Source organism: Oncorhynchus clarkii, chromosome 17 (assembly GCF_045791955.1).
Source record: "Oncorhynchus clarkii lewisi isolate Uvic-CL-2024 chromosome 17, UVic_Ocla_1.0, whole genome shotgun sequence".
NCBI lineage: Eukaryota > Metazoa > Chordata > Actinopteri > Salmoniformes > Salmonidae > Oncorhynchus > Oncorhynchus clarkii.
The window spans coordinates 45,523,354-45,540,798 of NC_092163.1; the positions used below are offsets into that span (position 1 = coordinate 45,523,354).

General features: G+C 43.0%; 1 protein-coding gene across 1 annotated transcript; it reads left to right on the forward strand.

The window, feature by feature from the left end:
* The first annotated feature begins 2,137 nt into the window (after positions 1-2,137).
* LOC139369440 (cysteinyl leukotriene receptor 2-like) lies at positions 2,138-17,136 on the forward strand. Its single transcript, XM_071108705.1, has 5 exons — positions 2,138-2,237; positions 2,933-3,022; positions 3,169-3,273; positions 15,812-16,202; positions 16,347-17,136. The coding sequence occupies exons 1-5, from the start codon at positions 2,138-2,140 to the stop codon at positions 17,134-17,136; spliced, it is 1,476 nt and encodes a 491-aa protein (XP_070964806.1).
* The last annotated feature ends 309 nt before the right edge of the window (positions 17,137-17,445 follow it).

A 17,445-nucleotide genomic window follows, 5' to 3' on the forward strand; every position in this document is an offset into this window, starting at 1 on the left:
ATCATTTGTCCTTGCATGCACAATCGTTCTCAAAAACTCACCGATCTCTTGCACTCTAGTACCCATCTCATGCTGGAGCCTACAAGTCTGAAGTCATAACCTATGATATCTTGATCATTATCTCACCTAGGTGTTATTACCCTTAATTAGTTGCCAGCTGCCCAATTACAATGGCACAGGGCTCAGCTCAATAGTAGGTCCTTAGCCCAAGGTTTCACATTAAATAATCACCAAAACACACCTATCTGACTTTTCCAAAGAACACTGACACATTTCCCAAAAACTAGCCAGAGGCAGGAATGACAGTCAATAATTAAGTCAGTATCTTTCCACCTTTCCCTCACTCTCCCTCTCTCTGTATATATTTGCATCTGACAAACAAAGCACAAACCACAAAGATGGTTTCTAATATCTTATCTGCATACTTTGTTATGTTTTGACAAACAGGGCAGACTGAACAGAGAGAGGCGGGTCGGTAAGTTGGTACTCAGCCCAGTAGTTATACTGGTTTGGTTCCATGGAAGTCAAGCAAAAACAAAGAATCACTTGAAGTGTGCATGAACAGTGCACAAACTATTTAGACCCAAACTTACACAACCGCCAACGTGTCTAGTGAGAGGAGAGGAAAGAGAATTTTAATGGTGACATCATTTCTACTAGTGGACTCCGAAGACTCCAAACGTGTGTAGTGAGAGGAAAGGAAGGGACTTCTAACATTAATCTACGAGTACTGTAAGATCTGAAAACACAGCAAAGATCAACATAACTTTTTTCTGATGTCCCGCGGAGGGTGTACAGCAGAATCCAGCAGCATGCGATACTGACAGAATGACAGGTGAGTGAGTGAAACTCTTTCACACAGAACTGTTTAAAAACAGTAGCCACAGGGAATCAGGGGCTAGTGCAGACCTGACCTGACAAGCCCATACCTGCTTTTGCATCAATGGAAGCTGGGTGCATTTTTATCCAATTATGGATCAGTTAGGGAATTTTGACTGAAATGTTCAATGTGCTTCCCGGCAAGAGCTGTGTCAGTCAAATCAAATCAAAGTTTATTTGTCACGTGCGCCAAATACAACAGGTGTAGAACTTACAGTGAAATGTTTACTTACAGGCTCTAACCAATAGTGCAAAAAAGGTATTAGGTGAACAATTGGTAGGTAAAGAAATAAAACAACAGTAAAAAGACAGGCTACATATACAATAGCGAGGCTATAAAAGTAACGAAGCTACATACAGACACCGGTTAGTCAGGCTGATTGAGGTAGTACGTACATGTAGATATGGTTAAAGTGACTATGCATATATGATGAACAGAGAGTAGCAGTAGCGTAAAAGAGGGGTTGGCTGGTGGTGGGTGACGGGACACAATGCAGATAGCCCGGTTAGCCAATGTGTGGGAGCATTGGTTGGTCGGCCCAATTGAGGGAGTATGTACATGAATGTATAGTTAAAGTGACTGCATGTATGATAAACAGAGAGTAGCAGCAACGTAAAAAAAGAGGGGTTGGAGGAGCACATAATGCAAATAGTCCGGGTAGCCATTTGATTACCTGTTCAGGAGTCTTATGGCTTGGGGGAAAAGTTAAACTCTATGCAACCTGGCCTCAGGACGATTTGTACGTTTTGGAACGTAAATGTGAGTCCCTTCAATTCGTATGATGTATTATGTTACCAGACAGAGGTACACAAATTTACACTCCAAAGTTTACATCTGTTTAAAACTTTGTCAGGATCGGTGTCCCGTCCACGGGACGGTTGAGCTAACGTAGGCTAATGCGATCAGCATGAGGTGGTAAGTAACAAGAACATTTCCCAGGACATAGACATATCTCATATTCGCAGAAAGCTTAAATTATTGTTAATCTAACTGCACGTTCTAATTTACAGTAGCAGTGAAATGACACCATGCTATTGTTTGAGGAGAGTGGACAGTTTTGAGCTTGAAAAGTTATTAATAATTAATTCGTTAGGCACATTAGGGCAGTCTTGACACAACATTTTGAACACAAATGCAATGGTTCATTGGATCAGTCTAAGATTTTGCACATTCATTGCTGCTATCTAGTTGCAACTGGCCTGGAATAATACATTATGGCCTTTCTCTTGCATTTCAAACATGTCATTTTACGCAAAAATGGAAAAAACGGGGTTAATCCTTAATGTGGCCAGGTTGGCCTATGGCAAGGGTCTCAACCTACAGTACATCCAGCCACAGGACAATTTATTTCTGGAGCGTATGGTCGATGCCGGAACATAATAAATCATATGTGCACTGTAATTGATCGCAAAAAGTCCAAACAGTCAAAAACATTGAAACATAATTTCAAACCTTGATTAAATTACATCTCTTTTTAGGAGTGGGAATACTGGGATCACTTTAAGCTGATTTCCTGGAGAAGTATTTATTTTTGCTCAATTTTTTTTTGTTAACCTTTATTTAACTAGGCAAGTCAGTTAAGAACAAATTCTTATTTACAATGACAGCCTAGGAACAATGGGTTAACTGCCTTGTTCAGAGGCAGAAATACAGATTTTTACCTTGTCAGCTCGGAATTCGATCTAGCAAACTTTCGGTTAATGACCAAACACTCTATGCACTAGGCTACCTACCTCCCCGACTTGGGGGACCAAATAAAATCTCCCGCGGTCCGCCTGTTGAAAACCCCTGCCCTATGAGCTGGTACTACAATGAATTCGCCCTTGTGAAATTTAGGGACAGTTTCCCTGACACAGATTAAAGGGGAGTGTCGCGCCCTGATCTGTTTCACATGTCTTGTGCTCGTCTCCAACCCCCACCAGGTGTCTCCCATTTGTCCCCTGTGTATTTATACCAGTGTTTTCTGTTTGTCTGTTGCCAGTTCGTCTTGTCCCATCAAGTCCTACCAGAGTGTTCCCGTGTTTCCTCTGCTCTAGTCTTTGCTTTTTCTAGTCTTCCCAGTTCTGACATTTCTGCCGGTCCTGGCCCTGAACCTGCCTGCCGACTCTGAGACTCGTACTATTCGCCTCCTGCATCTGAGTCGTAATTCCCCTGACTCTCAGCAACCCTGCCACCAGGCAACCCCGGTGTCCCGAGAACCTCACTTACTTCCTCCGGAGTGCTACACTGGAGATTCTGGAACCTGCCAGGCTTTTCTCTCCTAGTGCTCCCTCATCTTTAATCTGCAGCCTTCTTCGTTCACCTCGGACCAATCGAAGATAGCGTAACTCATAACGCTGATGTCCGGGAGGGCTCTTGCCTGGACTACGGCAGTGTGGGAGCAACAGTCCACCGTTTGCCTCAGTCTGGAGGAGTTTGTGGCGGAGATACAAAAAGTGTTAGATTCTCTATTGTCTGGGAGAGAGGCTGCTCGTAAGCTGCTCCAAATAAATCAAGACTCCCGTAATGTGGCAGCCTACGTGGTGGGTTTTCCTGAGATTGCATGGAACCCGGAAGCCCTGTTTGACAAATTTTTTCACAGATTATCAGAGGTGATTAAAGACGAGCTTGCCCATGGAGGGAGCTGCCCAAGGACCTCGACTCCCTCATAGCCTTGACCAACCAGATCTATGGGTGGCTACGGGAACGTAGGAGGGAGAGGGAGTCTGTTCCTCAATTTCCACCTCATCTCTGCGGAATCCCGGAAATCCCAGAAGTCCACACTTCCGAGTGAATCCAATGACTCCCGAGTTCTCTCGGAAATCACAGAGGGTGCATACTCGCCTCCTCTGGAGCCAATGCAACTTGAGAGCTAGATTGTCTCCTGCCGAAAGGTTACACAGACCGAACACCAAGAGCTGCCTGTATTGTGGGACTAAAGGTCATTATGTTTCTATCTGTCCTGTAAAAAGACCCGGCTCATCAGGAGGTATGAGTATGCTGGTGGGAATTACGGAAAATGTCCGGTCTCCCCTTACTCGTAACACTCTCCATGCCATCCTACTGTGGGGTGAACAGTTCCAATCTCTCCGGGTACTCATTGACTCTGGGGCTGACAAGAGTTTTATGGACGCTACCCTGGTGTCAGAGTTGGGAATCCCCACTCAAACCCTCTCCATTCCCATGGACGTCAGAGCGCTGGATGGGCATTCTATTGGCAGAATCACCCACAACACGGTTCCTATCAACCTGTGAGTGGTTACTTATGATATCCAGCCATATCGATGTCTCATTCAATTGAACTAATAAGTAAATGTCAGACTTACCTTTTTCAAATGGACATTTGAAATATTATCCAAATTGATTGGTTTCTACAAAATGAGACAATTTAAACTTTTCCACATTAACCTTGATACAGCAACGCTATCAGGTTAATTCAAGTTTAATTTCCAAATAGCCTATACAGGTTTGATTAATCAGTCACATTTGCTTTTGCAAAGCTTATTCAGTACTACCCAGTACTGAAGGAAGTCCCGCCTTCGCGGGAATCCCATGTGGCTTTGGCTTTATGAATAAGTAACCCTAGTGGTGAAACTACCCTAACGTTTGAACTACAGTTCACACTTATGATAATTCAGCTAATCTCAATTGATTGTATGTAATCTTCTCATTCAATTTAATAAGTTAAATTGTCAAAAATACCTTTTCAGGTTCTTCCAAGTAAATGAGACATTTTAAAATTTTCCATATTAACCTAGATGAAGCAACGCTTTCAGGTTAATTAAAGTTGAATTCCCAGATAGCCTATCCAGGTATGATTAATCATTATCATTGATTAATCAATTCAATTTGCTTTTGCAAATTCATTCACGTTCAACTCCCACATTACGGATAGAGTAATGATAGTTCATTAATAAAGAGATTAAAATCGTCTTTGTAGCTTCCATCGTATTCCAAAACCCAATTAAATGTTTTTAATGTTCTAATAATGTGCAAGCTATCAGAGGGGGTAGTCTCCACTCCCCCGCTAATTAGTGAACCCTCACCCATAAATGGATTGATCTCTGACCTCAGCAGCGATACAAACCCTAATTATGCCATTAGTGGAAAAACAGCTGAAATTGCGAACAACGTTCTCCAAAATCTATCATCAAACGCAGGCTTTGTAACGGTTCTCTCCACTTTGGCCCTTATGTATCGCCATCACAGATTGGCATTGGTCCAGTACCGCAGTGCTCAGCCGAAACACATGCAAGACATGGCTGACATGAAGGGGCAGGTGGAGAGAACCGAGCAACTATTGAAAAAAGCAGGAAATTAAAACATTCTGCAAGCTGAGGAACTGCGTTTGAAATAGGAACAATTAAAAGTAACTGCAAATACTTATGATGATGAACGAGCACAAAATCTTCAACAAAATAGTTTTCTACAGGAATAACTTGATTTAGCCAAAAAGAAATACGATGTAGTCCACTCCAAACTAGATAAATCTGTCGAGTTCTCTACAAACAGGAGCACGAAATGTGATAACATACAGGCAGTTGTGTTGAATGTTACTCAAAGTAACAATGTTCTACTCCAAATGCTGCAGAGCAAAGACGATTAGTTAATGAACACAATAACTAAGTTGGATGACAAAACAGCAGGACTCATTGAAGTAGCTAACCAAATGAATGAGGAGAGAACTCAAGTGATGAAGATGGAAATATTGATTTCTAAGCAAAGGGAGGAAATCTCATCACTAAATCTCTCGCTCCGTACTCAAGACCTCTGTCTGCAATCCATGACAAATAGGTATGAGACCGAAAGGAGCAATTGCGACACTCACGTGTCCAAAATCAGTACTCTAATGCAATGCAGCAGAATACCATCCTTAGGTACAATCTGGTGGAATTCCAGAATGGTCATGTGCTGCAGCGTGACGACCCAACCAAGCAACCAGAGCCCGGTATTCAAAGGAGTGAAGACGATAGAAGGTTTCAGATTTTGCCTCCCTCATGTCCCTCAGTCTTCTCCTCTTGGCCATTCGGCAATGAGTAATATGGAGCATCTTCGCTGCCAAAGCTTGGCTTCTCCTCTTGGCCTTTCAGTCCCAATTTCCCCACAGGATGAAGCCAACCCTTTCCACCCGCTTAGCGCGGAATTCCTTGACAAACTCGTCAAAAATTTCCCCACCTTTGACCCCGTTCTAGGTCAGCCAAACAATACTGAGATGTTCCTACCTGACAAAGAGGAGGCATTGGATGGCTACCCGAACACTACGGGTTCTAACAGGGTTCACCTGTTGAAGTAAGACCAGCTGGCTGGTGTGTTTACGGACATATTCAATCAATCCTTATCCCAGTCTGCTGTTCCCACATGCTTCAAGAGGGCCACCATCGTTACTGTTCCCAAGAAAGCTAAGGTAACTGAGCTAAACTACCACCCGTAGCACTCACTTCCGTCATCATGAAGTGCTTTGAGAGACGAGTCAAGGACCAAATCACCTTCACTCTACCTGACACCCTAGACCCACTCCAATTTGCTTACCGCCCCAATAGGTCCACAGACGATGCAATCGCAACCACACTGCATACTGCCCTAACCCATCTGGACAAAAGGAATACTTACGTGAGAATGCTGTTCATCGACTACAGCTGAGAATTTAACACCATAGTACCCTCCAAACTTGTCATCAAGCTGGGTCTCGATCCCGCCCTGTGCAACTGGGTACTGGACTTCCTGAAGGGCCGCCCCCAGGTGGTAAGGGTAGGTAAAAACATCTCCACCCCGCTGATCCTCAACACTCGGGCCCCACAAGGGTGTGATTTGAGCCCCCTCCTGTACTCCCTGTACAACGGAACATTTAATAAGGATTTATGCTCGGATCCCTTAAAAAGGTACTCTTAGGCCTTTTGACTCCACAGCTACAGTACTCACCAGTTTCTTCACAGAGGTTCATAGGTCATCCCAGTAGACTGCCCGAAACTGGTGCCTTACAGCTCTAGACTTATCATGTACAGTTGAAGTCGGAAGTTTACATACACTTAGGTTGGAGTCATAAAAACTCATTTTTCAACCACTCCACAAATATTTTGTTAACAAACTATAGTTTTGGCAAGTCAGTTAGGACATCTACTTTGTGCATGACACAAGTAAGTTTTTCAACAATTATTTACAGACAGATTATTTCAGTAATAATTCACAATTCGAGTGGGTCAGAAGTTTACATACACTAAGTTGACTGTACCTCTAACCAGCTTGGAAAATTCCAGAAAATGATGTCATGGCTTTAGAAGCTTCTGATAGGCTAATTGACATAATTTGAGTCAATTGGAAGTGTACCTGTGGATGTATTCCAAGGCCTAACTTCAAACTCAGTGCCTCTTTGCTTGACATCATGGGAAAATCAAAAGAAATCAGCCAAAACCTCAGAAAAACAATTGTAGACCTCCACAAGTCTGGTTCATTCTTGGGAGCAATTTCCAAATGCCTGAAGGTACCAATTTCATCTGTACAAACAATAGTGCACAAGTATAAACACCATGGGACCATGCAGCCATGATACCGCTCAGGAAGGAGATGCGTTCTGTCTCCTAGAGATGAACGTACTTTGGTGCCAAAAGTGCAAATCAATCCCAGAACAACAGCAAATGACCTTGGGAAAATGCTGGAGGAAACAGGTACAAAAGCACCTATATATATCCACAGTAAAACAAGTCCTATATCGACATAACCTGAAAGGCAGCTCAGCAAGGAAGAAGCCACTGCTCCATAACCGTCATAAAAAAGCCAGACTACGGTTTGCATCTGCACATGGGGACAAAGATTGTACTTTTTGGAGAAATATCCTCTGGTCTGATGAAACAAAAATAGAACTGTTTGGCCATAATGACCATTGTTATGTTTGGAGAAAAAAAGGGTAGACTTGCAAGCCGAAGAACACCATCCCAACTGGGAAGCACGGGGGTGGCAGCATCATGTTTTGGGGGTGCATTGCTGCAGGAGGGACTGGTGCACTTCACAAAAATAGATGAGGAAGGAAAATTATGTGGATATATTGAAGCAACATCTCAAGACATCAGTCAGGAAGTTAAAGCTTGGTCGCAAATGCGTCTTCCAAATGGACAATGACCGGAAGCATACTTCCAAAGTTGTGTCAAAATGGAGGTATTGGAGCGGCCATCACAAAGCCCTGACCTCAATTCTATAGAAAATTTGTGGGCAGAACTGAAAAAGCATGTGCGAGCAAGGAGGCTTTACAAACCTGACTCAGTTACACCAGCTCTGTCGGGAGTAATAGGCCAAAATTCACCCTATTTATTGTGGGAAGCTTGTGGAAGGCTACCCAAAGCGTTTGATCCAAGTTAAACAATTTAAAGGAAATGATACCAAATTCTAATTGTGTGTATGTCAACTTTTGATCCACCGGGAATGTGATGATAGAAATAAAAGCTGAAATAAATCATTCTCTCCACTATTATTCTGACATTTCACATTCTTAAAATAAGTGGTGATCCTAACTGACCCAAGACAGGGAATCTTTACAATAATTAAACGTCAGGAATTGCGAAAAACTGAGTTTAAATGTATTTGGCTAAGGTTATGTAAACTTCCGACTTCAACTGTAACTATATCTCTTAAGTTTACATTTCCCAGCTATCAGGTTTACATCTGAAGTTTGTATAAGATGAATGAATAAGTATAAGAATACTTTTGAAAAGATAATGTGATTTAGTCTTCTAAATGAGAATTGATTGTTTTATGATAACTAATGCAGAGTCAGTAGTCACGCCTAGGTAGGCACAAACATGATGAGATGGCCCTTTTCTACCCAAGTATGAACGCCCTCGTGACACAATTCACACCAGACCACGCAAACCACGGTTTAAGCTAAGGTTGCAAATGGTTGAATTTCTAAGACCAGAAAATATGAAAGCTACATGCTGAAATGGTTGGCACTACAACTCTACCAAAAGACAAGACCAGAGAACGTGGAGATCATTCCCACGTTGAAATGGCAAAGACATCTACAAACTAAAGAACAATTATGCAGACTGCAGCTGTTTAAGTACTTTAGTCTGGTAAACGCTTCCAATCTAAGAACAGTTCCGAATGGTACTCTGAAGTAGCCATTATAACAACTACGACTCCTGGGGAACTCAAACAGAGACTTTCTGTTGATTGACTCTCCAGCAGACGGACCGGCGACCACAGAGAAAGACAAGACATACACTCTTAAATATGTAAATTGCAATTTATTTAAAATGAGCGGTCGTTCATGTAAGGTATTAGAAATGCCTATGAGTGTAGTTATCAGCTATGAGTTTCCCGCTCTTAAGCCGTCCACATCCCCTTTCCTTTGTCTACTAAGCCGTCATATCGGTTTCGTCCACTAGGGACTTTTTCTTTGTATCATCTAATGTTCAATGTATGAACTAACTGGGTGTGTGTTTCATGTATTTCTGTGATATGATTATTTAGTTAGTAAATAAATAATTAAGCCGATTTGTATATCGCTGATTCATAATTTATTCTCGGTTTCGTGCAGATATCCAAGGGTTTGCGACATTCAGTATTGAGAACTGATGAGGTAATGAAAGTACATTAATACAAGACTGTACACGATAAGATATGAAAATATCTGAAGAGTCGATTCGGAAAATAGAGACTCTATAAACATTTTCCCATGGTGCCCCGACTTCCTAGTTAAAAGTTTACGTGATTAGTTTAATCACATAATAATTACTAATAGAGAATTGATTTGATAAAATACCAGTCTTCACATTTAATGATACTCACAGACATTACACAGGCGTCACTGTGCACTCACATGTAATCTAATGCAATTTAATGATCAAATAGCTTGCACACGCACGAGCGCACACATACACCAAATTTTCTCCTGGCAATTTCAGACTAGGCAAACACTCATCTAACGGCCATGCTGCTTTATGAACACAAACAAAAACAATGATTGATACTGTCACTGAATGCAAAGAGAACTGGGGTTTAGCCCCTGTCAGTCTGCCCTCTGAATTTGCTTTACATTCTGCTGCATAGACTAGGTGAACACCTTGCAAGAAAGCTGTGCATAATGGGAACTATTAATGGCCTTATCCATGGTGCTTTACTAACAGTAGTATTTCCCCCTTATGGTAACTGTCCTTCTAACAATAGGGTAGTGGGCTACGTGAGCACACCCAGTAAAACAAGTTATCTTGGGATCCCGGAGACCAGGGGCTATGCATGTGTATGTGTCCCATATCAAACTGCTCTCCAAATCCACTACAACACTGCTATTTTCAGCACTCTATAAACAAATAGTCGCCAACAAGATTGAGTACCTTAACCTGTAGGCTAATCTTACATTACAGTGGACAAGTGAAAATAAATGATAGGCCGATCCAATGGCTGCGGTAGGAATGATAAATGAAGAAGGGGTTTTACGCAAGTATCACGCTTTCAGGTAAGATCCAAATGCAGACTGAAGTAACAACACTTGTAACAACTTGTAACAACACAAGTAACAACTTGTGGAGGTCTACAATTGTTTTTCTGAGGTCTTGGCTGATTTCAGAGCTCCAGAATTCCTTTGTGGAGATGGGAGAAACTTCCAGAATGACAACCATCTCTCCACCAATCAGGCCTTTATGGTAGATTGGCCAGACGGAAGCCACTCCTCATTAAAAGGCACATGAAACTCCGCTTGGAGTTTGCTAAAAGACACTTAAAGGACTCTCAGACCATCAGAACCATGATTCTCTGGTCTGATGAAACCAAGATTGAACTCTTTGGCCTGAATGCTAAGTGTCACATCTGGAGCAAACCTGGCACCATCCCTACGGTGAAGCATGGTGGTGGCAGCATCCGATGTGGGAATGTTTTCTAGCAGCAGAGACTGGGTGACTGGGTGACTAGTCAGGATCGAGGGAAAGATGAACAAAGCAAAGTACATAGAGATCCTTGATGAAAACCTTCTCCAGAGGGCAGAGGACCTCAGACTGGGGTGAAGGTTCACCTCCAACAGGAAAATGACCCTAAGCACACAGCCAAGACAATGCAGGAGTAGCTTTGGGACAAGTCTCTGAATGTCCATTAGTGGCCCAGCCAGAGCCCGGACTTGAACCCGATCAAACATCTCTGGAGAGACCTGAAAATGGCTGTGCAGCAACGCTGTGCTTCCAACCTCACAGAGCTTGAGAGGATCTGCAGAGAAGAATTGGAGAAACTCCCCAAATACAGGTATGCCAAGCTGGTAGCATCAAACCAAAGAAGACTCCAGGCTGTAAACACTGCAAAAGGTGCTTAAACAAAGTACTGAGTAAAGGGTCTGAATACTTATGTAAATGTGATATCATTTTTTAAAATACATTTGCAAAAAGTTCTAAAAACTGTTTTTGCTTTGTCATTATGGAGTATTGCGTATAGATTGATGAGGGGGAAAACAATTGAATATGTTTTAGAATAAGGCTGTAACGTAACAAAATGTGGAAAAAGTCAAGGGGTTGCGTGTCATTATTCTCGAAATATTGCCACTTTATTCTTGAAATGTTGTCACTTTATTCTCGAAATATTGCCCCTTTATTCAGAAAATGTTATTTCGACCTTATTGCAGCTTTATCTCTAAATATTGCCACTTTTTTGAAAGTATTGGCATGCAAAGAATTATAATCTTTGTACCACCACCCCTCGCTGTTTTTGTTTTTTCACTTGGCCCTAATACTCTTCTACAGACCAACACTTTACATATTTTTGTTCAGTTTATAAAGCGATCTATAATGACGTGTAACCCCGCAACACTTTAGGCTAAAAACAAGCTTTACATTTCACAAGAAAGACAGGATTCCAATGCACATGTGGATATATTTGATTCATTGACATTGAGGCTGAGTTATGACCTTCTAAAGTCGAGGAGACAAAACAATTGACTTTGCGTGGGAAGTAATCGAATGCGTGGGAAGTAAATGAGAACTTGGGGCTTTACCTAGCAGCGTGACTGTCACCATCAATTGAGCTAATCACTTTTTGAAAAAGATGAACTAAATTAATACTTGAGGGTTGAAATAAATGAGGCTACAATATATTTGTTAGTGAAATAACATTTGTAAAAAAAATAGTATAGACTTTTTTTCTCCCATACTTATTGTCATGAAATTGCTTACGCAACTGAAAAGATTTGGCGTGGGTCCTCAGACCCTCAAAAAGTTCCACAGCTGCACCATCGAGAGCATTTTTATTTGATTTGATTTATTTCACCTTTATTTAACCAGGTAGGCTAGTTGAGAACAAGTTCTCATTTGCAACTGCGACCTGGCCAAGATAAAGCGTAGCAATTTGACACATACAACAACACAGAGTTACACATGGAATAAACAAAACATACAGTCAATAATACAGTAGAACAAAAGAAAACAAAAAGTCTATATACAGTGAGTGCAAATGAGGTAAGTTAAGGAAATAAATAGGCCATGGTGGCGAAGTAATTACAATACAGCAATTAAACACTGGAATGGTAGATCGGCAGAAGATGAATGTGCAGGTAGAGATACTGGGGTGCAAAGGAGCAAAATAAATAAATAAATACCAGTATGGGGATGAGGTAGGTAGATAGATGGGCTGTTTACAGATAGGCTAAGTACAGGTGCAGTGATCTGTAAAATGCTCTGACAGCTGGTGCTTAAAGCTAGTGAGGGAGATGTGAGTCTCCAGCTTCAGTGATTTTTGAAATTCGTTCTAGTCATGGGCAGCAGAGAACTGGAAGGAAAGACGACCAAAGGAGGAATTGGCTTTGAGGGTGACCAGTGAGATATACCTGCTGGAGTGCGTGCTACGAGTGGGTGCTGCTATGGTGACCAGTGAGCTGAGATAAGGCGGGGCTTTACCTAGCAGAGACTTGTAGATAACCTGTAGCCAGTGGGTTTGGCGACGAGTATGAAGCGAGGGCCAACCAACGAGAGCGTACAGGTCGCAATGGTGGGTAGTGTATGGGGTTTTGGTGACAAAACGGATGGCATTGTGATAGACTGCATCCAGTTTGTTGAGTAGAGTGTTGGAGGCTATTTTATAGATGACATCATCGAAGTCGAGGATCGGTAGGATGGTCAGTTTTACGAGGGTATGTTTGGCAGCATGAGTGACGGATGCTTTGTTGCGATATAGGAAGCCGATTCTAGATTTAATTTTGGATTGGAGATGCTTAATGTGAGTCTGGAAGGAGAGTTTACAGTCTAACCAGACACCCAGGTATTTGTAGTTGTCCACGTATTCTAGGTCAGAGCCGTCCAGAGTAGTGATGCTGGACGGGCGAGCAGGTGCGGGCAGCGTTCGATTGAAAAGCATGCATTTAGTTTTACTTGCGTTTAAGAGCAGTTGGAGGCCACAGAAGGAGAGTTGTATGCCATTGAAGCTCGTCTGGAGGTTAGTTAACACAGTGTCCAAGGAGGGGCCAGAAGTATACAGAATGGTGTCGTCTGCGCAGAGGTGGATCAGAGAATCACCAGCAGCAAGAGCAACATCATTGATGTATACAGAAAAGAGAGTCGGCTCGAGAATTGAACCCTGTGCCACACCCATAGAGACTGTCAGAGGTCCAGACAACAGGCCCTCCGATTTGACACACTGGACTCTATCAGAGAAGTAGTTGGTAAACCAGGCGAGGCAATCATTTGAGAAACCAAGGCTGTCGAGTCTGCCAATAAGAATGTTGTGATTGACAGAGTCGAAAGCCTTGGCCAGGTCGATGAATACGGCTGCACAGTAATGTCTCTTATCGATGGCGGTTATGATGTCGTTTAGAACCTTGAGCGTGGCTGAGGTGCACCCATGACCAGCTCTGAAACCAGATTGCATAGCGGAGAAGGTATGGTGGGATTCGAAATGGTCAGTAATCTGTTTGTTAACTTGGCTTTCGAAGACCTTAGAAAGACAGGGTAGGATAGATATAAGTCTGTAGCAGTTTGGTCTAGAGTGTCACCCCCTTTGAAGAGGGGGATGACCGCGGCAGCTTTCCAATCTTTGGGAATATCAGACGATACGAAAGAGAGGTTGAACAGGCTGTAGGGGTTGGAACAATTTCGGCCGATAATTTTAGAAAGAGAGGGTCCAGATTGTCTAGCCCGGCTGATTTGTAGGGGTCCAGATTTTGCAGCTCTTTCAGAACATCGGCTATCTGGATTGGGTAAAGGAGAAATGGTGGGGGCTTTGGCGGGTTGCTGTGGAGGGTGCCGGGCAGTTGACCGGGTAGGGGTATGACTGGCATCATGACTGGTTGCATCACTGCCTGGTATGGCAACTGCTCGGCCTCCGACCGCAAGGCACTACAGAGGGTAGTACATCACTGGAGCCAGAGGAAGGCCGTAAAAAGAAAAAAATTCCAGCCACCCTAGTCATAGACTGTTCTCTCTGCTACCACACGGCAAGCGGTACCGGAGCGCCAAGTCTAGGTCCAAAATGGCTTCTTAAAAGCTTTAAATGGCTACCCAGAACATTTGCATTGCCCTCTTTTATGCTGCTGCTACTCTCTGTTTATTATCTATGCATAGTCACTTTAACAACTCTACCTACCTATAACTCTATGCACATATTACCTCAATTACCTCGACTAACCGGTGCCTCCGCACATTTACTCTGTACCAGTACTCCTGTATATAGCCTCTCTACTGTTATTTTACTGTTGCTCATTAATTATTTGTAACTTTTTCACTTATCTATTTTTAACTTAACACTTATTTTTCTTAAAACTGCATTGTTGTTTAAGGGCTTGTAAGTAAGCATTTCACTGTCAGGTCTACTACCCTGTTGTATTCGACACGTGATAAATACAATTTGATTTGAAAAGATGTAATGAGTCATGTTACACTACGTTGAATTACAGGAAATTCTCTTCAAAACAACAAAGAATTTCTACATATTTCTACAATAATTAAAGTAGGCCCAAATACAGGCTCCGGTCAGCATTCTTGCCTCCAACCTTGACCACGCAACAGCATTCTTGCGCCCACCCTTGACTTCACACACATCTTTAACTTATTTGGTCTTTCACACTATCTAGTGTAAGTCAGTGGAACAATTCATATTCCCTACAATGGGCTAAATATAGAGTAATTAGTGGGTTTGTGTACTGGAAGAACACTACTGTTATTTTCCATACTTCTTTTATTCCACTTCTTCACAGTTTTGCCGGTGCAACTAGGCCTACGTATTTGAAGTCTAATATTGTAACGGATTTCCTCCTCTTGTCTGAGGAGGACTAAGGATCGGACCAAAGCGCAGCGTGGTTAGTGTTCATCTTATTTAATAATAATCAAAACTGAACAACAAAAAAACAACCGAAACAGTTCTGTCTGGTGCAGACACACAAAGACTGAAAATAACCACCCACAAAACAAAGGAAAACAGGCTACCTAAATTTGGTTCTCAATCAGGGACAACGATAGACAGCTGCCTCTGATTGAGAACCATATCAGGCCAAACACAGAAATAGAAAATCTAGAAAAACTAACACAGACTGCCCACCCCAACTCACGCCCTGACCATACTAAAACAAAGAATAAAATAACAGAACTATGGTCAGAACGTGACAGATATATATGGTAATAGTTCTCTTTGAAAAAACATTTAATGACAGCATGCATTTTTGTAGGCATTTCATGTCAGCTGTGTCCTGGACATTGTTGATTGTAAGTCATAAAACATTTGAAATGAACATATTGAAATGCCCCTTGCCTCAAGTATCTTGTTTAGTCCTTTTAGTACTTCAAACCAATTTGTCAAGTTTTAAATATTCATTCAACGTTCAAAGCATCCTGAATACACCGGACTTGTGATTGTATTTTCATTCCATTCTGGTCAAAATCGTATATGTTCGCTTTGCTATTTTCTAATACTGAACATAGCATACCCCTTCTTAACATTTAACAAGTTGACCCCTGGTTATGATAGTGATAATAATGTGTCTGTGTCTTTCCCCAGCTCCGTGGCTTGAAACTTCCCACTGGCTTGACTCCACCCTTCCACCAGTGATTCTTCCCCTTAGCAACCACACGGTGAAGACATTGACTAGTAACCAGTCCTGTAGCGGTGAGGATGAGGTCTTTAAATACAGAGCCTACACCGTCACCTATCTACTTGTGTTCCCTATAGCATTGCTTTTCAACAGTGGAGCGCTGTTCGTGTTCCTGCGACTGAAGTCCAAACGCTCTCCCTCTTCCATTCTCATGACCAACCTTGCCCTATCAGACGCATGCTTCTCCCTAACCCTGCCGTTTCGATTGGCCTACTACTTCAGGGGCGCTCACTGGGACCTCCCTGATTGGCTGTGCCGACTCTGTGTGTTCTGCTTCTACCTCAACCTCTACACCAGGTACGCATGTGCACACACACTGCAAAACAGCTATTCACTAAAAAACACACATACACACACACAGTTATTATAATGTGAGGTGACCCTGCTTGCCCAGAAAGGCACCTAACTAATAAGCTATATTATTATTCCCTTTCCCTATAGCATTCTCTTCCTGACTGGACTGAGCGTGCTCCGTTGGCTGGCCGTGCTGAAGCCCCTTCATCATCGAGCCTTGGCCACGCCCCACCGAGCTTCATTGGCCTGTTTGGGCATCTGGTTGTTTGTGGGTGGAACTTCGGTACCCTTCCTATTTTCGGGGACCAGGGTGAGGGCGGGACTAACACGCTGCTTCGAGCCCCGTAACTCCGCCTCCTGGAAGAGGATCTTCATTCTCAACTACGTGGGCGTGACATTTGGCTTCCTGATCCCATTCGTCACCATCCTTGGTTGCTACAGCAGCATCATCCGCCGACTGACAGCTACAGCCATAAGCCAGAAGCTACAGACAGGAAGCCTGAAGAGTAGCCATGGGAGACGTCATCGCCAGTCTCTGTGTCTAGTCGCCATGGTGATCTGCACATTTCTACTGTGCTTCCTGCCCTATCACGTGGCTCGCTCGATGCACCTGCACGCGGTGGTGGGCGGGTGGGGCTGCGTTGTTACTGCAACACAGCAGCGGGTGTTGGTGGTGACGCTATGTCTGGCGGCGGCCAACAGCGTGCTGAACCCTCTGTTGTATTACTGTGCCGGGGAGTCCTTCAGAACGACCATACGCAATGCCTCGTCACGACGACGGTCCCTCTCCTCCCTCACTCAGGGCAGCTTGCTGAACTCTCACAGGAAGAGGAGTATTCCAACAAAACTCACAATGCTAGCCACACCCCTCGCTCAACCCCTATCCCTTCCTGAGTCCATACCAGACACACTCAGCCCTGTGAACAACAGTCCATAAAGGATTCAAAACCTCTCCAGAATCAGAGACACTTTTCTGCATGTGTAAAATGGAGCCCTGAAGCCTGAACCAGAAACACACACACTCACCGAAGACTGAACCCTAACATCCTCTGGGAACATAAGACACTAAAGGTTACTACTGTACAAGCGCCACTCTGTTGATCTACGTGCGTGCATGCACGTGGGTGGTTGGATTCTTGGAGTGGCAGAAACATTTTGGTAACATGATATCCCAATTCCATTCACAAGGGGACGATAGAAATGTTTTTTTATTTGTTTATTTTAATTTTGTAAACAACAAGGAAGA